The following is a 25,549-nucleotide window of genomic DNA, read 5'->3' on the forward strand; positions in this document are numbered from 1 at the left end:
GTGTCACCAGAGGTCCTACAGGCTGCCTACTCAGATCACTCATTTCTTCAGCAAACATTTCATGAGCACCTAGTAGGCACCAATTCCAGTGCGGACCATCGCTCTGTGACTGAGGAGTTAGGGCTGAGCTCAAAACCTGTCTCTGCTGCTCAGCTGCATGACCTAGGGCGAGTGTGTGAACTCGCTGAGCAGACGCACCAGGCAGGCTCAGCACCATCCATGGTCCACAGGCCATGTTAGTCCCCACGGACCTTGAGCTCTGGTAGAGGAGGTGCATGGAAGCTGACAGATCCAAGCAGACACATGGATCCAAATGGTCAGATCCCATTAGCCACAAGGACAAGACCCCAGGTAATGCAGTTACCCATCCTCAGTTTGGGCTGGCGGGAAGAGAAGTGTTTACAGAAGGCTTCCTGGAGGAGGGAGATGCCAGAGCTGGGAAGGTGACCAGGTGGCAGTCAGGTGAACGAGGAGGTGTCACAGTGGGCCTGCTGGCCCTGGCAAGCCAAAAGTCCTGGGTAATGCTGGAGCCTGGAGGATGGCACCAAGAGGGCCGTGGGTGTTGAGGATGTCCAGATGGGAGAGCAGGACAGAGGGAACCACTTTGATCCCAAGAAGGAACAGCCACCATAAGGAGACAATAGCCTGGAAGAAGCATGATTATACGTGCCTTTCAGGAAGCTCCTGAGGCAGCTGTGGGTTTGCCTCCCATCCTCAGTGACCATCACGCCATTTATTATTCCACTCCCCATGGACCTCATGTTTTGAAAGTTTGCCTTCTGCGCAGACTTCATTTAATAAAAAATAAGGTCAGGGAATTCACAACCACACATCTACCTGGCAGCCAGAGCCTCTGATGACCGAGGAAACCAGCGGGGCCACGTTCAGCTGATAGAAAGCCCTCCGTGGATATTTCTCTGCCCTTATCTTTCTTGCTTCTTTGCAGCTTCTGACACCACTACTACGCTCCTCCTCGGCAGGCTTCTGTTGGCCTCGAGGTTGCAGTGCTCTCTGTTTTCTCCGTTTCTCTCACTGACTGCTGCCCCTCATCTTCTGCCCTCCCCTTGGACGTCGGCTCCTCATGCTTGGGCCTGGCGTGCCTCCCGTACTGTTGTTCTCCTTGAGGCAGGCTTTGATTTATATCACTGTGCCAATGACTCTCAAATTTGTTCCAAAGTCCAGAGCACTTATCTGGAGATCCACAGGCCTCCAGGACACCTTGGAGGTCTCACGGCCACCGCAAACTTGGCGTTTCCCCAGATGAGCTCCCTGCCACCTGCCAGCCCTGCTCTCTCTCCCCATCTCAGTGATTGACACCACTATCCATGCAGCTGCCCACACTGGAGACATGGGCATTATCCTGGCCTCCTTTTCCTCACTGCCATGTTCACTGCACAGACTTTACTGAGCAGCTGCTATGGGCCAGGCTCTGTTGTGGGTGCTGGGACACAGCCGTAAACGAGACGAAAGTTGTCACTGTTCTCAGGGAGTGTTAGACTCTGGTAGAAGCGACAGATGATAAATGAGGATACGAATATATAATGCAGTGGTAATGTGGGCAGTGAAGGTAAGGTGGGCTTGGGAGTGGAAAGGGGCCGGATATGATCTTAGCCAGGGTGAGCAGGGAAGACTTCTTGGAGGAGGTGCCATCTGAGCTCGGGTCTGAGAACCGAGAAGATCTAGGCCAGGGCATTCTGGGCAGAGGGAACTGCAAGTGCAAAGTCCCTGAGGCAGGAGCAAATGTAGATGGCTTAGAGAGAGCTAGGGTGCTGACCAGGATGGCTGGAATGGGGTGAGCCCGGGGAGCATGGATGGAGAGGCATTGGAGGGGCTGTGAAGACATGCCATGGGGATGGACTTGCAGTTTGTTCTGTATGAGGGGAGGCTGGCGTAGCAGCAGTTTAAACGAGAAGCAATCTGATCTGATTCTGTTTAAGAACACCTGTCTCTCTGCGAGGAAGGAATTGTGGGGTCAAGATCAGCAGCAGGGGTTGAGGATTGTCCCCTCATTGTTGCCTGCCTCCCTCCAATCTGTCCTGTCTCCTGCCTTTGTCCTGACCTGCAGCTCCGAGGCTGCCCCTACTCTACCTAACCGGTGCTCCTAGGTGTGCCCACATGGGCTGCACCCCTAACCCCATGGCTTTAGCCACACTGGTCCCTCTGCTTCTATCCTGCCTGTCCCCTCAGGCCTCAGTTTGAAGGTCATACCCTTGCAGAGTCTCTCATTTCCCCCTGACCAGCTGTCTCAGTGCAGGGACCCTGTTTGTCTTGGTCACCCCTGTGTCTCCAGGCCCAGCATGATGTATGGTAGATGGTATGAATGAGTGGACCTCTCTGCAGCCTTGGTGATGAAGGTGAGCAAAATAAATTGCTCCCTGCTCTTTCCTTTGAACACACTGGGGGCCCGGGGACTCCATGCCCGTGGCATCCCCCAAAATTGGATACATGGGGTAGAAAGTGGGCTTGGGAAGCCCAGGAAAGCAAGATTTATCAAGCAGAAGTGGCCCTGAAGGGAGTGAGAAGTGGGGTTAGAATCCTGGCTCACCTTTGTTCGCTGTGTGACCTCAGGCAGGTGGTGCCACCTCTCTGGACATCACTGTCCATCTCTTTAAAAATATCAGTCCTGCTTCATGGTGGGGGGAGTATATGAGGCAATATATACTCCTGGCAAAGAATATATGAGAGGGTATGTGGGAATCCCTGTGCCAGGGCCTGGTCCAGGTACCCACAAGCTCACCCACTGGGTGCTGAGTCTCTAAGAGGCCTTCTGAACAGCAGTGAGGGCACAGGGTCCCTTGCCCATAGGCCACAAAGGAGAAACTAGAAAAGGAAGGTCCTCTCTCGCCTGCTCACTCGCCTGCTCTCTCTCTGTCTCTCTCTGTCTCTCTCTGTCTCTCTCTGTCTCTCTCTGTCTCTGTCTCTCTCTCTCTCTCTCTCTCTCTCTCTCTCTCTGTGTCTGGCTTGTAACAGTAAGACAATGTATCTTATGGAACTACAGGTTCTGAGGCAGGCGGCTCCCAGGCTCGTCAGCTCTGCGGTGCATTCTCAGCCTATTACTGAGTTATACTGCCAGCTGTCCTCATGGACACACAAGAGTGGCAGCAGCTCTAGGCGGCATCTCCAAATGGGGCCTTGCTCAGAATGGCATAGCTTCACACCTCCTTTTTCATTCCTTCAGGGAGGTGTGACTTCCATGTAACAGACTGTGTTTATTTAAAGCATATAGTTTGATGAGTTCAGTCATTGTGTATACCCAGGAAACCATAAACACATATTCTATCACCCCCTAAAGCTTCCTCACACCCGTCTGTATCCAGCCTGTCCCCAGGCAGCCACTGATGTGTTTTCTGTTACCATTTCCCAGGATTGATTTATTTCAGTGGAATCACGTAGATATGTTCTTCATTGTCTGGTTTCTTTCACTCGGCTCAGTGATCCTGAGATTCTCTCATGCTGTTGCCAGTGTCAGTAGTCATTCCTTTTCATAGCTGAGGAGTGTTCCATGGTGTGGCTGGACAGTTTACGTCTCCATTCACCTGTTGAAGGACGTTGGCATTCTCGCCAGCCTGAGTCTATTTAAAATAAGCTGCTGTGAACATCCATGCATGCATCTTCATGTGGACGTATGGTTCCTTTCTCTTGGGTGAATACCTAAGAGAGTAATGGCTGGGTTATAAGCTGGATTATAACTTTCGGAGAACCTGTCAAACTTTACCAAAGTGGTTGTCCCATTTTCCTTTCCTATCGGCAGTGATGCTTCACATCCAGACCCACAGGCCATGAGAGAGAGATGAGGAGAAGAGCTTCTCTTCAGGCCACAGGCAGGTTCTAGTAGATGTGAACACTTAGCAGTGTCCCTCTCCTGACACAGACAGAAGAGCAGGGCTCATTAGCACAGAAAGGCTCTGAGAAGATCTGCAATGAGAGCCTATGGGACATTGTTTAACCTGGCATCTCCCGAGTGACGCGGTCCTGGACTCTTGCCCTATAGCCCCCCTCCACGCTCCCTCTGGGAAGATTCCCACTGGCCCCTGTGGAAGTTCACTTGGCGAAATGCTTTCCTTGAGGAATCCCCTGGGGGATGGAGATCAGATGGCCCTTTGATGGACAGGTGTGTTTAGGGTCCCTGGAGGGAAGGAAGCTGGTGCGTCTCACCCCCCACCCCAGCCATCCGCTGGTGGAACTCAAGATGAAAATGACTTCCCTGTCTTCCACCTCCACCCAGGTGCTCATCTGCCGGAACTACCGCGGTGACGTGGACATGTCGGAGGTGGAGCACTTCATGCCCATCCTGATGGAGAAAGAGGAGGAGGGGATGCTGTCACCTATCCTGGCCCATGGGGGAGTCCGCTTCATGTGGATCAAGCACAACAACCTGTATCGTATCCCTTGGCTAGGGGGCTCCCAGGGGGCCCCTGTGTGGACATGTGTGTGCATACACACACACGTGCAACTGAGGGCTGCCAGCCCCTGCCCCGGCTGACCCAGGGCTGGCTCAGGCCAGTGGGGGCCATGAGGCACAGCCCTGTCTTTCTGGAGCTCCCTGCTGCCCAAGGATGACCAGTGTGACAGAGGTCCAGGGAGCCAGGAAGGGTTCCCTGAGGAGGTGACATCCTGGAGGAGACCTGCAGGAAGGCCAGGTGTCTGCCAGCCATGGGAGTTGGCCGGCACGAGGAGCACTAGCCCAGGTGAAGTCTCATTCCGAAGCTGTAGTGGGGGGTGACCGGAGCCCTGGAGGGGGTTGCATGGTAGGAGCAGGGCCCAAGTGGTCAGCAGGGTGTGCACTGCAAGGCCTCATAGGAAATCACCTTAAGTGTGTTGGGAAGTCTTCGGAAGGTTTCAGGCAGAGGGGTGACACGGGCACGTTTGCATTTTCTGAAAGTCTCTGGCTGCTGAGTGGATGCCAGACTTCAGAGATCGGAAGTGGACATAGGGAGGGGTGGGGAGGCGGAGGTTGGCGTCCAGGTGGGCAGGGTGGTGACCTGGATCATGAAGGGTGGTGGGATACAGAGGAGGGGAGAGATTCCTCCCAACCCTGCCCAGATCTCAGAGCCCCCCATGCTGAGGCTCATGTGGAGACCTGGCTGAGCCAGTTTCCATCCGTGAGGTCTGACCAGCCCCCCATGGCTTTGGTCAGGCACATTCTGGTATCCGCACTGCTGCAAGAAGGGCATGGCTTTGCAGCACACAGCCCTGTTCAGACCCAAGCTCCAGTAGCTATGTGACTGGAGGCAAGTCCTCACCTTCCCACAGTCCAGTGAGGGCAGGACTGTTAGGGCCCGTTGAGCTGGTGCATATGATCACACCCAGCAGACGTGAGTTCTGTCCCCTTTCCCGTGTTCACGGAGACACACAGGACCTCGCTAGTGCAGGTGTGGTCCACGGGCCCGAGCATCCCCTGGGAGCCTTTTGGAAATGCAGGATCCCAGATCCCATGCAGCCTTGCTGGGTCAGAATCTGCATTGTAGCAAGGCCATCCCTAGTGATTTGTGTACATGTTACAGGGTGGGAGGTGTTGGCCTGGGACCTTCATCCAGTGCCCTGAGGTCTGGCTCCCTTCATCGTGCCTCTGTTTCTTCACCCCTCTCTGGAAGGCCTCAGGGGCAGCTCTGTAGAGTATTACAGGTGGCCTGTGAGCCAAGAGTTGGCTATCTTGGAAGCTGCCCTGGGTCTGGGCAGTGGTTGCCCGGGTATGGAGAGGAGGGAGGGGCAGCTGTGTCAGCGCAGCAGGAGCCATCAGACCAGTTTCCAGTTGGGCCCCAGTGTCTCACGCATGGGCAGCCAGGGAGGAGACATCGAGGGCTTGCCCCTCTGGGTGCCAGCGCCCAGCACACCCTGCCTGAGTTCCAGCCTGAGTTCCATCGTCAGGTGGCAGTTTCCAGCAAGGCCTAGCCATGAGGGTCAGAGGTGCCCTCTGCCCCTCCTTAGAGAGCACCTGGACGGCATGTTGCCCGGACTAGAGGTGGGAAGCCAGCACTCCTTTGACTGGCCCAGCTCCATTTCCTGGGGCCCTGCGCTGGGCCAGCTGAGGCAGGAAGTGAGGTAGAGGCAGTCCCTTTCTCCCTCCCAGAGCTCACAGCTTGGCACTGGAGCGGCACAGGCTTGTTGTGAATGGCCAGGGCGCAGTGCACAGGAGCTGGCCTCCCTGGGTGGCTTGAGGCCCTTTAAGGAGAGAGGAACAGGAAGTGCCCAGTATACACTGACCCCAAGAGGTGAGGACATACCCTGCACCCACCCGCCGTCCCCCGCCGCCCATCAGAGGGAGTGTGCCAGACACTTTACATACATCACCTCAGTAAATCCACTCTCAGGCCCCCATCATACTAGTGAGAAAATGGAGGCTTCATTCAAAAGGTTTGCTTCAGGGGCAAAGGCTCAAAGAAAGGCTTGAGCTACAATTGGCCCCGGCTGCTTCCGCCGGAGCCTGCCTGGGGAGCCCTGGACCTCAGGAGGGTCACGTAAGCGATGGGCTTTGGAGAAGGGCTGACAGTGCTCCCGCTTTCCGCTCCTGGATGACCCGCACTACCTCCTCCTGCCCCAGGCTGCTCATCCCACCTGAAGTGCCCTCTACCACACCCTGGGCTTCAGCCCTCAGCTCAGGCATCACCTCCTCAGGGCAGCCCCCGCTACCCAGCAGCTGGGGTGGGTTCCCTGTGCCCCCTGCTGCCCCTCTGTCAGCTGAGCGCTCCCTGGGAGCCGGGACCTCCTCTGGCTGTTAACTGCTGTGTCCCAGGCCCAGCTCAGACCAGGAGGTCGGTAACCCGCTGAGGGCCGAGCCATGGCTTGGGGTGGCTCCAAAACATGCAGTGAACTGGGGTCTGTGGGGTGGCAGCCCAGGCCTCTGACTGCTCCTTGACTGCAGCCGCCACGCAGTGGTCGCCACCTCTAAGAAGAACGCGTGCGTGTCACTGGTGTTCTCCTTCCTCTACAAGGTGGTGCAGGTGAGTTGAGCCACAGGGGCCACAGGGGTATCCGTCGCCCTGGCACTGCAGTGTGCCTCATCATACCAGCCTCCCGAGGGCTGCAGCATCCCTAGGGAGTTTGGAGCTGGAACCCCAGAAGTGAGATGGGGGAGCTCCACGTGATCCATGAGTGGGATTCTGTGGCCTTAGTTGCCCCTCTGCCTGGTGAAGAGAGGAAAGTGAACGGGAGGTGGGGCTCAGGCCAGGTGCGCCATGACTCCAAGAGGGACAGGTATGCCCCCTAGCTGGCTGTGGAAGGGTGGAGGGTAACCAGATGAGTCAGAGATTAGGAAGGTGGGATAAGCAGGAGGAGGGCGGAGCCAAGTTCTGTTCAGAATCTTGTGGGGGCGGGGCCTAAAGGCACAGAGGCCCGAGGCCCTACCTTGGAGAGAGGTGACACACAGCAGGCCCAGCTGACAGCTGGGGAGGCAGAGAGCAGCACATGCAAAGGCCCTGGCGGGGGAGTGCACGTGGTGCAGTCAGGGAACATCAGGTGGGCCAGTGTGCTCAGGACAGAGTGTGGGGCTGCTATCAGCAAGGTGACGGGGCTAGACCATAGGGGTGGGCGGGGTGGGCAGGGGCCGGATGTACAGGGCCTAGCGAGGAGTTCAGATTTCGTTCCAAGTCTCGCGAGAGATGGTGGAGGGCACTAAGCAGGAGACTGACAAGACCTGATTCGAGGTAAGATCATCTCTGGCTGCTGAGTAGAAAAAGCACTTGAAGGCAGCTGGGAGGCCAGGCCAGTGTCCAGGAGAGAGATGGAGGGGTGCGGCCAAAGTGGGGGCTGTGGGGTTGAAGAAAGTGCGCAGCTGGGCCCAGGAGGCCTGGGGTGGGCCCAGGAAAGCTTTCATCCCTCAGATGGTGCCCTGTGCAGCCCGATCAGGAGCCATCTACGCCAGACGCTGGGGAACAGGCTGGTGTGGGCAGTGAGGACATGGGGGCAGGAGAGCAGCATGTCCCCCGGGGAGGCCCCGGGTGCAGGCTGAGGAGTAGGCCTGCATTCCGGAGCTGTCGCAGGCCGGGCTGCGCTGCCTGTGATTTCAGAGGAGAGGCCCAGCGGTTGCAGTCCTGGGGTGTGGAGACGGGGAAGCGGGAAGGAGGAAGGTTCTCCTCCCTGAAATGTTTGGCATTGCCTTTCTGCTTCAGTGTTTGTGCTCATGAAAGAGCTTCGACCAAGCTCCTCTTCCCTTTGTCTCCTTTGGCATCCCTGCTTTGATCCTCTTAATTTTCTGTTGAAATGGGGCAGATTCGTCTGCAGGCACAGCTGTACAGACTGGAGTTCAGGGAGGCCGGAGGAGGCTGGAAGAGCCACTTGTCCCCCCTCAGTGGTTCTTGTCCCTCACCTGAGTCACTCCTGGCTGGAGTGGGAAGGGGCCCCAGGCCTGGGAGTGTCTGTCAGGGAGGGGAAGAGAGTGGGCCCGCAGGGGTGGGGCTTCTGACCAGGCCTGACGCCTGTACTCCCCGAGCCTGGTTCCCGCCTCATAGGCGGCCAGTGCTGTCCTCCTGCCCACATTCCCTGAGCCCAAGGCCTCGTCCATAGCACTCTGGGAAACGGACAAACTTAGCTCGTGGACAAAAGGGCTGTTAGCAGGGGCCTCAGGGCACGAAGGGCAAATGAACTCGTGCAAGCGTTCACCCCCTCCTCGTCCTTCCTCTCAACGATCTGCCCCCCACGCAACACCACAGGTATTTTCAGAATATTTTAAGGAGCTGGAAGAGGAGAGTATCCGCGACAACTTCGTCATCATCTACGAGCTGCTGGATGAGCTCATGGACTTCGGCTACCCCCAGACCACAGACAGCAAGATCCTGCAGGAGTGAGTGGGTGGGATGGGGCCCGGGGATGGGGGGCGGGGGTCAGGCCCGTCCTGGGTGACGTCACAACATTGATGTCGTCAGCAGGTTTGGAGGTGGAGGAAGCAAACGTATGTTCATGTTGTTGGTCCCCCTGCCCTGTCTCCAGCCGCACCAGAAGTTTACTAAGTCACTGGGACAGTTGTGGGTCCTTTTTCCACGCAGCATCCGTGCGTAGCATGAGCATTTTGCCTGTTGCGAGGTCTTCATTTCCATCCACAGAAGTGTGCTAAATGGCTTGTTATTAGGGAGCCACCTGCCTTTGTTTTTATTGTCATAAATGAAGCTATGATGAAAAATCTCCCTCCTTTGGAATCCTGCCCATCAAGTAACAGTCACCGTGGATTAAGCACTTCCTGTGAACCAGGCCCTGTGCAAGCACTTTTTTCACTCCATTCACAATCAGGGGTGCTGTCTTCCCGTTTTACAGGGGAGTAGAGGGACACTCAGAGAAGCCACATGAACTTCAGCACATCTCACATCTGTTGTTCCCCAAGTGGAATCAGGGTCACCAGGTTACACCCCTAGGAGGTTGGTCCCTTCTGCACCCCCAGCGGGGGAGCACTTCATGCCCACTTCTTGTTTTCCTCACCAACACTGTCTCCTTGGCTCCCTAAAAGTGACCACTCTGCACTCACTGTAACTGAAGAGTTTGTTGGAGGCTTTGGAAATCGTAAGATATTCTTGTGTTAAACAGCCTCAGGTGAAACCAGAGCCTGCCTTTCCTGGCGCCTGCTACAGGGAGGGGCTGTTTTGAAGAATGTCTGTGCCTGAGCTGCTTAACTGTGAGCCCGGGCCCACAGGTACATAACTCAGGAAGGCCACAAGTTGGAAACAGGGGCCCCACGGCCCCCAGCCACCGTCACCAACGCAGTGTCCTGGCGCTCTGAGGGCATCAAGTACCGGAAGAATGAGGTGTTCTTGGACGTCATTGAGTCCGTCAATCTCCTGGTAGGCTTCCTTTTCTTTTTTTTAAATTTTATCTTCTCCATGATTGGAAATAAAAGCAGCGCTACTTTTAAAACTAGCAAGGCCCTGAGAAACAGGTAGTTTCTGTGTGATTGCAGATCAGCGAGATTCAGGTTGGGCTGCTCATTGCAATGTGAGCTTGTTTTATCTTCATTAGTTTCTGTTCTTATTTAGAGTGAATGCATGCACATCATTAAAAAAAAAAAAGCAGTGTATAGAGTTTGAAAGTGAAGGGCTCTGTAATCAGAAAGGCCACATCGCTTAAGGATTCATTGTCATCCTTTGGGACCTCGTGCTGTAGATATACAGACCTACATTGTTTTTCTGTGAAACTGAGAGCATAAGATGTAGTTCTCCTGTGACTTGTTTTTGGGGTGTTTTGGTTTTTACTGTTTTGTGTATGTTTGTTTGTTTTTTAATTTTATTTTTTAAGTTACTATTTGGTAATTGACCATATTTTCTATGAATTTTAGCACATGTACAGATTTGTGTACCCATTATCATAACCAGGAATCAGAACAGCTCCATCACCTCAGAAACCTCCCTGGATGCTGCCTCTTGGTAGTCACACCCTCCTGCCTGTTCCCAACCCCTGGCAACTGCTGATCTGGTCTTCATCACTATAGTTCTGTCTTTTTGAGATTGTTGTATGAGTGGAATCATACAGTGTGTGTCACTTTGAATCTAGCTTCTTTCAGTATAACGCCTTTGAGATTCATCCAAGTTGCTCTGTTATCAAAAGTTTATTTCTTCTTATATTTGTTTATTTTATATGTTGAACTACAGTATGTTTATCCATTCACCCATCAAAGGACATCTGGGTTGTTTCCAATGTTTGGCAGTTGTTGAAAGAGTTGCTATAAACATTTCATGTATAGGTTTATGTGTGGACAGAAGTTTTCATCTCTCTATGGCAGATACCCTGCAGTGGGATTGCTGGGTCATATGGTAAGTGTATGTTTAACTGTGTAAGAAGCTGCCAAACTGTTTTCCAGAGTGGCTGTTAACATTTTTGCATTTTCACCAGTAGCAGATGAGAGTTCCGGTTCCTCCACATCCTTGATCAACATTTTTATTTCTGTCATCCTAATAGGTGTCTCATCATGGCTTTAATGTGCATTTCCCTAATGCTTAATGATGTTGAGCATCTTTCTATGTGCTTCTTTGTCGTCATTATGCTCTTTGGAGAAGTGTCTCTTCATATCTTCTGATCATTTTTGAGTTGTTTGTTTTCTGATTGTTGAGTTTTGAAAGTTCTTTATATATTCTGGATAAAGTCTTCTGTCACATATGTGATTTGCAAATATTTTCTCCTAGTCTGTCACTTTTCTTTTCATTCTATTGGCATTGTCTTTCACGGAGCAAAAGTTTTTAATTTTGAGAAAGTCCAAATGTCAGTTTTTTAAATTGATTCAGCTTTTGGTGCCATGTCTGAGAACTCATTGTCAAACCCAAGGTCACATAGATTTTCTCCTAAATTTTCTTCTAAAAGTTTTATAGTTTTACATTTAGGTCTATGATATTTTTGACTTAAATTTTATTTGAGGTGTGAGGCATATATCCATTTTTTTGCATATTGAACACTTTTTTTCATTTGTTGTAAAATCATTTTGGAAAATATTATCCTTTTTCCATTGAATTGCTTTTGCGTTTTTGTCAAAGAACAATTGGCCATATTGTGTAACTCTATTTCTGGACTCTGTTCTTTTCCATCGATCTGTATATCTGTTCCTTCACCAATAACCACACTGTCTTGATAACTGTAACTTTATAGTAAGTCTGAAAATCAGATAATGTGACTCTCACAACATTCTTCTTTTTCAAAATTGTTTAGCTCTTTAGTTCCTTTGTGTAGAGTTTTAGAATCAGCTTGTCTGGGATTTTGATTGGTGTTGTGTTAAATAACTCTATTAATCAATTTGGGGAGATTTGATATCTTTAGTATATTAAGTCTCACAATCCATGAGTGCAGTATGTCTCTCTCTATATATTTAGATCATCTTTGATTTCTTTCATCAGCATTTTCTAGTTTTTACCATGTACAAATTTTTTGTTAGATTTATACCTAAGTATTTCATTTTTTGGAAGCCATTGTAAATTGCTTATTTTTAATTTTAGTTGGTAGAATTCACCTGCAAAACTATCTGAGCCTGGAGACTTATTTTTCAGTACGAATTTCAATTATTTAATGGTTATAGGATTATTTGGGTTTTCTGTTTCATCTCGAGTGTGTTTTGGTAGTTTGCTGTTTTTAAGAAATTGATCTGTTTCATCTAAGTCACTGAGTTTCTATGCACAGTGTTGTTTATAGTATTCCCTTATTACCTTTTTCATGTGTACAGGGTCTGTACTGATACACTCTTTCATTTCCGATATTGGTAATTTATGTTCTTTCTTTTCTCTTTGCCAGTCTTATGAGAGGTTTATCTGTTTTATTGATTTTCACAAAGAATCAACTTTTGATACCATTGATTTCCTCTATTATTTTTTTGTTTTCAATCACAGTGATTTATGCTCTTATCTCTAATATTTTCTTCCTCATGATTTTGGCTTATTTTGCTCTTCTTTTTCTAGTTTCTTAAAGTGGAAACTAAAGATACTAATTTGAAACTTTCTTCTTTTCTAATATAAACATTTAATGCTATAAATTTCTCTCTAAGCACTACTTTAGCTGTATCCTACACTGATATGTTGGATTTTCATTTTTGTTCAAAATATTTTTAAATTTCCCTTGAGACTTTCTTTTTGACCCATGGTTTATTTAATAAAAGTGTTGTTTAATTTCTAAATGTTTGCAGGTTTTTCTGTCATCTCATTGTCATTGATTTTTTTAAAGATTTATTTATTATTTATTTATATATATATTTTTTAATTATTTATTTTTGGCTGCATCAGGTCTTAGTTGCAGCATGTGGGATCTTCATTGTGGCACACGGGCTTCTCTCTACTGTGGCGTGCAGGTTTTCTCTTCTCCAGTTGTGGTGCCCAGGCTCCAGGGTGCATGGGCTCTGTAGTTGTGGTGCGCAGGTTCCAGAGCACGTGAGCTCTGTAGTTTGAGGCACACAGGCTCTCTAGTTGAGGTGCACAAGCTCAGTAGTTGTGGCATGTGGGCTTATTTGCCCTGTGGCACGTGGGCTTATTTGCCCTGTGGCACGTGGGATCTTAGTTCCCTGACTAGGGATCAAACCCATGTCCCTGGCATTGTAAGGCGGATTCTTTACCTCTGGACCACCAGGGAAGTCCCTGTCATTGATTTTTAATTTAATTCTATTATTGTCTGAGAATATAGTTTATATACTGTCAGTTCTTTAAAGTTTGTTAAGGTCTGTTTTAATGATCCAGAATATGATCTATCTTGGTGAATGTTCCATGTACCCTTGAAAAAAATGTATATTCTGCTCTTGTTGGAGAGAGTGTTCTGTAAATACCAATTAAATCCAGTTGGTTAATGGCATTGTTCAATTCTTCTAGCAATTCTTGCTAATTTTCTGTCTACTGGTTCTACCTGTTACTAAGGAGCATTAAAATCTCCAGCTATAATTGTGAATTTGTGTGTGTCTTTGCTTCACATATTTTGAAGTTCTGTTATTAGGTGCAAATGGATTTAGGATTCTTCTGTTTTCTTGGTGAACTGACCTCTTTATCATTATATAATGTCCCTCTTTATTCCTGATAATTTTTTTGCTCTGAGGTCTGTTTTGCTATTAATATTGTCACTCCAGAATTCTTTTGATTAGTGTTTACATGGTATATGTCTTTCTATCCTTTTACTCCTTTTTTTTTTAATCCTTTTACTTTTAACTTACCTGTGCCATATATCTTGTAGAAAACATATAATTGAGTCATTTTTTAAATCCATTCTGACAGTCTCTGCCTTTTATATATTTAGAGCATTTATACTTACTGTAACTGTTAATTTGCTTGGATTAAAATATACCACTTTATTACTTGCCTTCTGTTTTTCATTCCTTTGTTTCCTTTTCCTATCTTTCTGTGATCTTTTTGAACATTTGTAGTGTTCCATTTTGTTTCTTCACTCTACCTTTTTTTTCTTCGTATAGTTATTTTAGTGGTTGCTATAAAATACTCTACTTAGAGTTAATATTTTACAGCTTCAATTGGAATTTAGAAACTTTACTGCCCCATTATAGAGTTGTCCTGTATATTCATCTATATACATTGAAAACCATATCAGACAGTGTTAAAATTTTTGCTTTCGATTGTCAAACATACTTTAAAGAACTCAAGAGGAGAAAAAGAAGACTCTACCATATTTACCCAGATATTTACTATTTCTGTTGCTCTCCCCTCATTTCCAATTTTCCAGGTTTCCTTCTGGTACAATTTCAGTTCCATCTAAAAAGATTCTTTTAGCAGTTCTTTCAAAACAGGCCTACTGGCTACAGATTCCCTTCGTTTTCCTTCATCTGAGAATGTCTTTATTTCATCTTCATTCCAAAAGGATATTGTCACTGGATATCAAATTCTGGGTTAACAGTTCTCTTTTAGTACCTTAAAAATGTTGTGTCACTTCCTTCTGGGCTCCATGGTTTCTGATGAAAATCCACAGCCACTCGAATCGGTATTCCCCTTTAGGTAATGTGTTGTTTTTCTCTGGCTGTTTTCCACATTTTTTCTTTGTCTTTAGTTTTCAGCAGATAGCTTATAATGTGTCTAGGTATGGGTATCTTTGGATTCCTACTGTTTTGGGCTTGTTCACCTTCTTGGATCTGTAGATTTATGTATTTTACCAAACTCGGGATGTTTTCATCCATTATTTCTTAAAATATGTTTTCACCATTTCACTCTTTCTCGTTTCCGTCTGGACTCTAGTGACATAAATGTTAGACCTTTTGTTATTGTCCCAAGGGTCTCTGAGGCTCTGTTCATTCTATTCCATCTTTTTTTTCTCTCTATTGTTTAGATTGGATAAGTCCTATTGATCTTCTTTCAAGTTCACTGACCGTTTCCTATGTTACCTCCATTCTGCTATTAAGCCCATTCAGTGATTTTTTTGTTATTGTATTTTTCAGTTCTAAAATTTCCATTTGGTTCTTCTTCTTATAGTCTTGTTTCTTTCCCAAGACTTTCTAGTTTGACGTTTGTTGCAAGAGTGTTTGCAGTTTTTATCCTAGCTATTTAATGTCTTTGTCAGATAATCCCAATATCCATATCATTGTTGGTGTCTGTTGATTGTATTTTCCATGTGAGCTGAAATTTTCGTGGTTCTTTGTATGCTGAGTAATTTTAGATTATATCCTGGGGTAAGATTCTAGGTCTTATTTAAACTATACAGAAAATGTTGATTTTGTTTGTTTGTTTGTTTGAGCTGACAATTGTCCTGGTTAGGTTCAGGCCACAAGTTTCAACCCCCACTCTATGGGCCATGAGAATCAGTTCAGTTTTCAAAGCCTTTGTGCCCTTTGCTATTTAAATCTATCCCAAATATGCACTGCCCAGTGGTCCCTCAGGGACTGGGGAGAGTTTGGTTCTTGATGTCTTTGGTATGCTAATTAGGATCATATCCATGCATGCCTGGTTCTAGAGAGATCTGGAGACATAAACAACTTCATGAGGTTGCTTACCTGAACCTTTCACTCTCTGCTTTCTACCTGGTGCTTTCTGGCTGGGGGCTTCCCTTTTTGGTTCTGTGGCCAAAAACTCGGGGCTCTAGATTCCTACTCTCGCGCTTGTCTGCACTTGGGCTGAAATCCTGGGTTTGCCCCACCCTCTCGGAAAGGCAGCTGAATTGCCTAGGGCCTGGGACGTGAGAAAACAGAGAAAAGAGGGTAAATGAGGGATATCCATACTCCTCCTGAGCGGCAGGAGTTCCCCTTCTGGCCCTGGAGCTAGAGCCAGAGGCTTCCACAAGCTCTGACTGCACCGTACTTCTTGGTTCCACTTCCAGGTTTCTGCTGCACTTTCACATGGGTAGCGGGGTAAGGAGGACTGCTCATTCAGTCGACTCCTCCCAGATCCACCTTTTCAGTCTTCCAGTAGTTGCCCATGCATCCTGCCCAGGTTTTATAGCTGTAGTCAGTGGTGGAGAAAGGGTGATGCAGGCCAGTTCCATCTCACCTGCAGCCTGCCTGTCACCTCTCGGGAGAGGGCCTCACTCCCATTACTTGGGCAGACAAGGATTGGCTGGGCCAATCCAGTCATGTGGGCCACTTAGGTGTGCCCATTTCTGACTGTTACAGCCAGTGCAGAAATGAGCATGATTGCTTATCCTCAGATGTGTGTTTGGGCATCTCCCTTATCTGGGCAGGATTTCTGGAGGGCCGAGTTCCCAGACATGCAATTGCTAAGTAACAGTGCTTTCCAAAAAGATTCTCCCAGTGGACTGAATATAAACGTATTTGCTCTCTTACTTACTAAGCCATGAGGCAAGACAGTGGCCTGACTCACTGCGTTCCCCTCCTGCCTGAGGACCTTCGTCTGAATTGTTTACTGAGCCCAGAACATGGCTGTAGGGTGTCCTAAGGTGGAGAAGCAATCCCAGGGAGCAGCTTATAAACAACTGCCTGGGAAAGTGCTGGGAGTTCAGGGGCGTCCCAGCCGCAATGTGTCCCTACACATGGCACTGCCCAAGGACCCCTGTTCTTCCATACAAGGGGCAGCAAGAGGCAGGTATGGACATCCCAGTCATGTTGGAACACACCTTCCTAAGTCTGATTGCAGAACTGGCGTCCTTCAGAGTCAACATTGGCCTCCAGATTCTGAAAATCTTGTTGTACTAGTATAATTAGGCAGCCGATCCCCCGGCAAACATCTCCTCCATGCCCACCCTGGGGAAGACACCAGCTTTGGGCTGCCAGTCACGCCTCAGCACCGTCCTGGTTGCTGCCCAGGTGGCCAGGATTAGCCTTAGAGGCTGCATGGCTTTTGTCTCCACTTCCTGAGCCTTCTTTCCCATCATTCAGCTATAGAGGGTGGTGCAGTCCCAACTCCCCAAGGGGAGATAGCCCCCCAGCGAAGGGGATCTAAGGGCAGACTGTCGGGGGGGAACACGGAGGACCCGCAGAGTAAGGCAGGTGGTAGTGCCAGCTGCCTGGAGCCCAGGGGCGAAGGGCCATGTCTGCACGGGCTCGCCGAGTGCCCGCTGCCCCAGGCACTGTCCTCGTGCTGGACCCAGCAGTGAGCAGCCTGACATGACCCCTCACCCGAGCGTGGACAGGATGGATGGACAGGCAGACAGGGCTGGCAAGAGGCAGAGGAGGAAGCAGCTTCTGTGTGCTTTGGGGTCAGGTTGCTGCCTGATGAGGCGAGGACAGTGAGAGGCCAGCGTGGTCAGAGCATAGTGAGTGACGGGAAGTGACGGAGCCACACCCTGCAGGGCCTTCTGTCCTGTTTTGTGCCTTTCTCGGGGTCATCGTCCACATGGCGCCTCAGTTCTCCACTTCCCTCAGAGGCGAAGGGCTTTCATGTGTGCACGTGTTACTTGCAGACATCTGAGTTAAAGACTGGACAGATTTTCCTGCTTCTCTGCAGAAGTCGGAAACTCAGGCCCTCCAAGGAACGGCCCATATGGCCCTAGGGCCTCTGAGTTTGTAGCCCTCTGTTTCACTTGCTGGTGTGGATGTGGCCTCATGCAGAATGGCACTACGGGGTGGTGGTCCAGGCTGTGGCCCCAGCACCTCTGCCAGCCACTCTGTGCCCTCGGCGTGTGGCATCCTCTCCGTGCCTCAGTGTCCTCGTCTCTAAAATGGGCCCAAGGAGAGGTGCTCCAGCAGCCTGGCCCCCTGAGGACAGTCTCCGGGTTTGCCCATCGTCCTGCTGTGATTTTTAGTTGCACTCTCAGATGCCTTCCGGTTTGCACAGGAGTTAAAAGGTAGCCCAAGTCACAGCCCCGCCCTGTTGAGGAGGAGCTGCTCAGTGAGTGTTGTAGCTGTGATTGTATTTGCTTAAGTCTGTTGTTATTTTGGATCGGTGGTTATCAGACATCAGGGCAGCCCTGGGAGCAGGGTCCAGGAAGCTCCGTCTTCAACAAGCCCTAGGGACTTTGCCAGGCCCCACATGGAGAAACAGAGATTTCCAGGAAAGTCAGTCTGGCCTGCTCCCAGCAGATGAGCAGACCTGGTAGAGTCCCTGCCCAGGCCAGCCGAGCATACGGCCTCAAGCCACCAGGTCTGCCCTGGGCATCCCAAGAGCAACTTAGAGTAGAGCCCTCAGAGAGGACTCCAGGCACAGTATCACCTGGCCCATCTGCGAGGGAGGAGCCTAGTGTGGCCTGAGGACTAGAAGGCGGGACCTGTAAGTGTCTGCCTCCCTGGCCTGGCCTGGCACTGCCTCCCCAGCTCAGGGGACAGTGAGAAGGGCTTCGAGAATGGGAGTGGCCAGGAGGGTCACACAGCGTGGTGGGGGACAGTGACCGGTGCGTGGGGCCTCCCCTTACCCCCTCCTCGCCACCCCCTAGGTCAGTGCCAACGGTAACGTCCTACGCAGTGAGATTGTGGGCTCCATCAAGATGCGGGTCTTCCTGTCGGGCATGCCTGAGCTGCGCCTGGGCCTCAACGACAAGGTTCTCTTCGACAACACGGGCCGTGAGTATGCCACCGGGGCCCAGGTTTCACCCCTGGGGCAGCTGAGGGACTGTTCACCTGCATGATGAACAACAAGTTCATCTCAGGCACTTGGCTTAGAAACATTTTCACGTTGTTTACAAGACAACTGTGAAAACGAATAAACTAACACCTGGACTTAGAGGACGTGGGAGAGTGAAAGTACTCAAGTCAAACCCCCTTGTTGCTCCGAGGGCCAGAGGTGCAGGTGAGTACCTTAGGTGCCAAAGCACATGTAGCATCATACACAGGTCCTCAACTCCACCCTACTGGAAGGTACTGCGGGGCTCGCTCTCCCCTCCCAGACCCAGTTTCTGCCTTCACCTCTGGCGTTGGGTCTGGGCTGTTCAAAAGCCACACACAGTGGTTCGAGCATGCTCTGCCTGGCCTGGATGTAGCACTTCCCATGGTGGGGCATGGCCAGAGCGGCCTCAGGAGCCCAGGGTGGCTGGGGCTCCGTGTTTGCGAACTGGACCACCAGCCTCCCCGCCAACCACAGGTCCACCGGCGGCCAGAGCAGTGGCGCGTGTTGTCATAGTTACGTCTGCAGCATCGCTAGTGAGGGCCTCTCTGACGTTAGCCCATCAGAGCAGCTCCCCTCTCAGGACTGAGCTCAACCCACACAGCCTCTCTGGGCGGGGAAACCAAGACAGGACCCCAGGGATGACAGGACCGGCGCCCTTAGGGAGCCCCAAGCCATCACCGAGCACCCCCAGTGGGGTCTGTTAATCATTCAGCAAACATGTCCCAGGCAGCAACCCTGGCTGGGGACTCATTGTGAACTAGGCCTACTAGCCCTGTCCTCAGCCCAATCTTGGGACGTAATGGGGCTTCCAGCGGGGTGAGGAGAGATGGGGCGTGGCTGCCTCAGAAGCCGACCCCCTTGGTGTTCGTGGCCCAAGATACTCTCACAGATCTGGGGGCAGCTCTGCTCTGCTCTGTCAGGAGTGAACCCTAGACAGTGGGAGCATTGCTGAGAGAGTGGCCTGGGGGACCTAGGGACTGTCCCGCCCTCACCCCCACCTCCCCTCAGGTGGCAAAAGTAAGTCCGTGGAGCTGGAGGATGTGAAGTTCCACCAGTGTGTGCGGCTCTCTCGCTTTGAGAACGACCGCACCATCTCCTTCATCCCACCCGATGGCGAGTTCGAGCTCATGTCCTACCGCCTCAACACCCATGTGAGTGCACCAGCCGCCAGCCAAGAGGGCCCCCAGGCCCCTGCCCCTGCTCCTCCCCTGGGGCAGCCTCCCTCCTCTTCCCTGCTGGCTGGGAGCCGTCCCCGTCCACAGCGAGTCTCATGTCTTGTGAGGTGATGCCCAGGATGGGCACGGCTCCCCATGAGCAGCCTGGGCTCCAAGGAGCCTGTTTGACAATGCAAGGCTCTGAACTTTCTGAACTGAGGGGCCAGACCCCTTTGACACCACTGCCCCTTTCCCAGGCATCCCCACCAGAGCGTCCTCGGTGATGTTTTCTGCATTTTCTCTAATGCTCTGACCCATCCTGGCACCAGCTGTGGAGCCCCGAGCAGCAGTGTGCTGGGCTCACACCTGGACCTGTGGTCCCTTGCCCTCAGTTTCCCCTCTGTGAAACAGGGCTTTGTAAAACGACTGGTTTTGAGCGCCATCTTCACTCTCCCCGACAGGTCAAGCCCTTGATCTGGATCGAGTCTGTGATTGAAAAGCATTCCCACAGCCGCATCGAGTACATGATCAAGGTGTGTGTGCATCCTGCACGCAGCATCAGCCAGGCGTGTGGGGCATAAGAGGGGGGATTTGGGCTCCCCCGCCTAGTGCAGGCCTTCTGGTATCTCTGGCCTGTCCGGGGCCTTGGGCACAGAGAGGACACACTGCCCGGATCTTGTGTGCGGCCACCGTGGCAGTGGCCTGTGACCAAGTGTCCAGGTGGAGCACTTCTGCCACTCAGTGACCTCACCTAGCCCAGGCCAGCCCTGGTCACACAGACCTTTTCCCTGGAGGCCAGGGCCAGAGGGAGGGATCGGGAGTCCCAAAGGCCAAGGGGACAGGAGGGCAGAGACTGACCATCCAAAGTTGAGCTTAAGGAAGACCTCAGGGGGTGGGAGAGGGCGTGCGGTCAGCTCGGTGGTGGGAGTGGGACTCCCAGAGGCCAGGCCAAGGGGCATGTGGCCCTTGTGGGAGCAGGCTGGGTGGGAGCCAGGCTGTCTCACCTTCGCCCGCCGCAACCTTGGCCACATTGGCCTCGTCTCCAGGCCAAGAGCCAGTTCAAGCGGCGGTCAACAGCCAACAACGTGGAGATCCACATCCCTGTGCCCAACGATGCCGACTCACCCAAGTTCAAGACGACAGTGGGGAGCGTCAAGTGGGTCCCCGAGAACAGTGAGATTGTGTGGTCCATCAAGTCCTTCCCGGTGAGCACCCTTCTCGGCGGGGCACCCCCTCCAGACAGGCATGGGCAGAGGCCTGCTCGGCTCAGCCTGGCTGGGGCAGGGGTGGGGCTGGGACCCAGGGTAGGGGGGAACTCCACCTTCCTCTTGTGTGTGAACCAGCCTGTCTTCAGAGTCACGGCAGGGGTCCCTCTCTCCCTCCTTCTTTCTCCCACTGACACTCCTGTTTAGAGCTCAACATCCCTCCTGGGGAACAGACTGCCTTGGGGCCAGAGCCTCACGGGAATCCAGCACCAGCTCCAGGAAGGTAGAGCACTTCCTGCCCCGGCCCACAGGCTGGTATAGCCACCTGGCTTGTGTTCAGGATTTTGAGCACTTGAGTCTGGGCTTGTGTAAAGAGTGCCCTGGGACTGGAAGATGGGTAAGCGGCTGTGCCGACTCAGGGTGCGGCCCATTGCCATTCTCATGATAAACAAGATGGAGCACTCTTTCACGTCTCAGAGGACTGTTTGTGCTTCTTTCTCGGGAAACTGTAGTAGCTGTCTCTTGCTCACTTCTCTATCAAGTTTGCTCATTTTCTTCTTAGTTTCCAAAAGCTGTTTACACACGGGCAAGATTAGTACTTTTTCTTTGATATCAGTTGCAAATGGTATTTCTCAGTGTTTGGTGTTTGCCTTTGACTTTGCTTCTGGTGTCTTTTGCTGTGTAACCTTTTTGATTGCTTCTTCTTTTAATTGTTGTTTAATGTAGTCACATTTCTCAGTCTTTCTTTTATTGTGTTTGGATTTTAAGTCATGATTTGAAAGGCTTCCCCATTCCAGGCTATAAAGCAATTCACCCATGTTTGCTTCTAGAACGAGTACAGTAGTATTTTTCACCTTAGACTTTAGGTCCTTTTGGAGCACAGTCTGGTAAATGGGTGACATAGAGATCCAACTTTATCTTTTCCCACATGGCTATCCAGTTTCCTAACATCATTCACTAAAAAGTCCCATCTTTTCCCCAGTGGTTTGAAATGCCGTGTTTTTCAAAGATCAAATTTTCATGCGGCATTAGGTCTCTTTCTGAGCATCCTCTTGTCTGTCTCTCCGTGCCGCAAGGCCACATTTTAACTTTATTCTATGTTTTAACATCTGGTAGGGCCAACCCTACCCCCACCGTAACTCCCCACAACCTCACTGCTTGTCTGTTTCCTGGCAACTCTTGCTTGTTTCATTTTTCTTATAAATTTTAGAATCAATTTGTTTGCACTAAATTTGTAAGTTAATTGGGAAGAACTAACACCTTTTTGAGGCCGAATTATCCTATCAATAGCCTTGCCCCACTCTCACCTTTGTGCCTTTTGGGAATGTTTTAATGCTTACCTTATATATACCTCATATGGCCTCTCCCATTGTTTTTAAAGGTACTTTTATTTAAATATAACATGCAGAAAAGTAACAAGTGATATGTGTACAACTCAGTGAATTTCCTCAGAGTGAACACAACTGAACCGGATAAAAGCCACAGAATACTCCTTGCCTCCAGGACACCCCAAAGATCTCTTCTGGTTTTGCATATTTCTCATTAAGATAATTTTTAAGTTGATATTTTGGTAACTGGGGTCTTCTCTTCCATTGTATCTTACAACAGGTTGCTAACATTTGTATGGTAATTTTGTGTCCTGGTACCTTACTAAGTTTTTTGTTTGTGGTAGTTTTTCTTTCAATTCTCATGGGTTTTTAGATATCCTTCCACACTGTTTGCAGCCAGATGCAGTTTCCCCTTTTCCTCTCCCATTCTTGGGCACCTTATGGCTTCTGGCGTCTCACTGCTTCACTTGCTGTCTCCATTGCCTGTAAATGGCGGTGGAGAGAGCAGCCTCCTGGCTTTGCCCCCAGCTGGAGCTGGCAGGGTTTCCCCTCTTAAGTGTGTTGCTGCTTTGGGCTATAATTCACTTCAGTCCTACTTTACTGTGTTTTTATTTTTTATTTTATTTTATTTTTTAAATATTTATTTTTATTTGGTTGCGCCGGGTCTTAGTTGGGGCAGGCAGGCTCCTTAGTTGTAACACACAGGCTCCTTAGTTGTGTCATGCGAACTCTTAGTAGCTGCGTGGGAACTGTTAGTTGCTGCATGCATGTGGGATCTAGTTCCCTGACCAGGGATCAGACCTGGGCCCCCTGCACTGGGAGTGCAGAGTCCTAACCACTGTGCCACCAGGGAAGTCCCCTTTACTGTGTTTTTAGCACAAATGGCCAACGAATTTACCCAAACGCCTCTTCAGTGTCTGTAAGTTCCTATATTAATATAGGATGGATCTTGAACCATCCATGCATTCTGGCAAGCCCCACTTGATCATGATCTGTTTTCTCTTTAATGTGCTATCAATCCTGTTGGTTAACATTGTATGTAGGATTTTTACATTGAGATCCATAACTGAGATTGATTTTTTTTTGGTACAGTCTGTATCAGGTATCAATATTGTACCCATTTCATTATTTTTTTGTCTCCCTCTTCCATGATGCAGAACAGTTTAAGTAGCCTTGAGATCATCTCGCCTTGAGAGGATTGGTAGAATTTGGCTGTGTGACCATCTGTATCTCTGTTACTTTCTCTACCTCATCTGTGGAAATTAGACCATTTAGAGTTTCTATTTCTGTTGGAGTCAGTTTAGGTAAATTGTATTTTACTACAAAATTATCCATCCTAACCAGGTTTTCAAATTTGTCTACACAGAGTTGTAGAAAATTGGTGTCTTTTTTTCCCTTTCTCTTATGACAATTACTTCTCCCTTGTTATATATCTTACTTTGCGTACTTGTGCCTTCTTTTTTCCTTGATAAGGTTACCTGGTGGTTTGCGTATTTCTTTTTCCAGATTCACTTTTTAATTTATTTGTTATAATAGTTTTCAGTTTTATAAGTCTTTAATTTGAGTTTCTTCATCCTTTCTTTGCTCTAGTTTTCAAGTTCTGTATTTTAATTTGATTATTTTGTTTTAAAATTTGTATTGATATAAATGAATATTTAAGCCACAAATGTTCCTCTGAACCCTGCCTTAGCTGTATAGCCCATAGATCTGGCATGTAATATTTGATATTATCTAGAAATTCTGTAATTGAATGGAGAGTGTTTTTTTGTTTTGTTTTGTCTTGTTTGAATTTCATGGTCAAGGGGTTTTTTCCATTTTGTCTTCACTGTAAATTTGGTGCTTTGAGACCAGAGAATGTTATTCATGCTGTTTCTACTTTTAGAATTTATTGAAGTGTTCACTGTGCACTAATAGAAGGTCAAAGTTTGTGAATATCCCATAGGTAGTTGAGAGGAAGATAGGGCCTCTGTTATTGGGGTAGAGAATTTGACACATGTGCCATGAGGTCTGCCATGATGCCATGACAGCATCAGTCAGACAGAGAGCTGGGCCAGCTCTGCCTTCCTCTGGTTCTCTTCTCCTCGCTTGTAGCATCTGCTTAACAAAAGTTGCCGCCATGTTATTTGGTGCATCGATACTCCTATCTGTTGTATCCTCCCTGTGGATCATAGGAATAGCCTTTAGGATGTGGACTGTCATCCTCTGCACCTGTGATTCTTTGCCCTGAATTCTCCGCTGTGGCAGCAGCCCTGCTCTATTTTGTCTGACTTTGGCTGGCATGCCTTCACCCATTCTTTCTACTGGCTTAGCCTTTCTCACTCTGCTTTCACAGTGTGGAGTTGGGTTTTGGTCTGTGAGCCAACCTCTAAGTCTTTCTCATTAATAGGAGAAGTAAACCCATTTACGTGGACATGACTGACACAAGGTAGGCTTGCAGACTTCCACCCCCCCCCAGAGAGGGCCTGCCTCTCTGCATATTGTTTTGCTTTCATTTTCCACTTTGCTTTTTCTTTAATTACTACTCTTAACCTTTTTTTTTGGACTGCGTTTGGGTCTTCGTTGCTGTGTGCGGGCTTTCTCTAGTTGCAGCGGGCGGGGGCTGCTCTCTGTTGTGGTGTGCAGGCTTCTTGTTGCGATGGCTTCTCTTGTTACGGAGCACGGGCTCTAGGCGCGTGGGCTTCAGTAGTTGCAGCATGCAGGCTCAGTAGTTGCGGTACGTGGGCCCTAGAGCGCACAGGCTTCATCAGTTGTGGCTTGCGGGCTCTAGAGCACAGGCTCAGTAGTTGCGGCGCATGGGCTTAGTTGCTCCATGGCGTGTGGGATCTTCCCGGACCAGGGATTGAACCCGTGACCCCTGCATTGGCAGGCGGATTCTTTTTTTTTTTTTTTTTTAATTAATTATTTTATTTTTGGCTGTGTTGGGTCTTTGTTGCTGCGCACATGCTTTCTCTAGTTGTTGAGAGCGGGGGCTACTTTTTGTTGCCGTGAGCGGGTTTCTCGCTGAGGTGGCTTCTCGTTGCGGAGCACGGGCTCTAGGAGCACTGGCTCAGTAGTTGTGGCTCACGGCCTCTAGAGCGCAGGCTCAGTAGATGCGGCGCACGGGCTTATTTGCTCCGTGGCATGTGAGATCTTCCCGGACCAGGGCTCGAACCCGTGTCCCCTGCATTGGCAGGCGGATTCTTAACCACTGTGCAACCAGGGAAGCCCCTGGCAGGTGGATTCTTAACCACTGCGCCACCAGGGAAGTCCCTCCACTTTGTTTTTATAAGGCTCAGATTTTTGGTCAGGTTGTTGTTTCATACACAGGCTGATGGAGCTGATTTTATTCCTTTGCTGCCTGCTTCGTCTATTGCTGAGACCACATTATTCTCCCCTCGTTTGTCCCAGTATCTTCACTCAGCACATAGCACTGAGTCAGGCAGAGTCCACATTCCTGCGCTGATGAGCAGAGACCGACCACTCGCTTCATCCCGGGGGGAGGGGAGCATGAG

General features: G+C 49.7%; 1 protein-coding gene across 2 annotated transcripts in view; it reads left to right on the forward strand.

Annotated features, from left to right (window-relative positions):
• The window catches only part of AP1M1 (adaptor related protein complex 1 subunit mu 1), a 29,958-nt gene that overhangs the window by 1,665 nt on the left and 2,744 nt on the right, over positions 1-25,549 (forward strand). For both annotated transcript variants that reach the window (XR_016391465.1, XM_022558423.3), the window contains exons 2-9: positions 4,226-4,382; positions 6,874-6,941; positions 8,649-8,779; positions 9,620-9,767; positions 18,202-18,328; positions 19,380-19,522; positions 19,987-20,058; positions 20,572-20,730. Coding sequence is in view for 1 of the 2 variants with exons in the window: in XM_022558423.3 (XP_022414131.1) it covers positions 4,226-4,382; positions 6,874-6,941; positions 8,649-8,779; positions 9,620-9,767; positions 18,202-18,328; positions 19,380-19,522; positions 19,987-20,058; positions 20,572-20,730 (1,005 nt within the window). In the remaining variant the exon portion in view is untranslated. The remainder of the gene's footprint in view (positions 1-4,225; positions 4,383-6,873; positions 6,942-8,648; positions 8,780-9,619; positions 9,768-18,201; positions 18,329-19,379; positions 19,523-19,986; positions 20,059-20,571; positions 20,731-25,549) is intronic.

Source organism: Delphinapterus leucas, unplaced genomic scaffold, assembly GCF_059928025.1.
Source record: "Delphinapterus leucas isolate spDelLeu-1000000601 "Yukka" unplaced genomic scaffold, BTC_Dleu_Yukka2 spDelLeu_asBTCV2_sq25, whole genome shotgun sequence".
Lineage (NCBI taxonomy): Eukaryota > Metazoa > Chordata > Mammalia > Artiodactyla > Monodontidae > Delphinapterus > Delphinapterus leucas.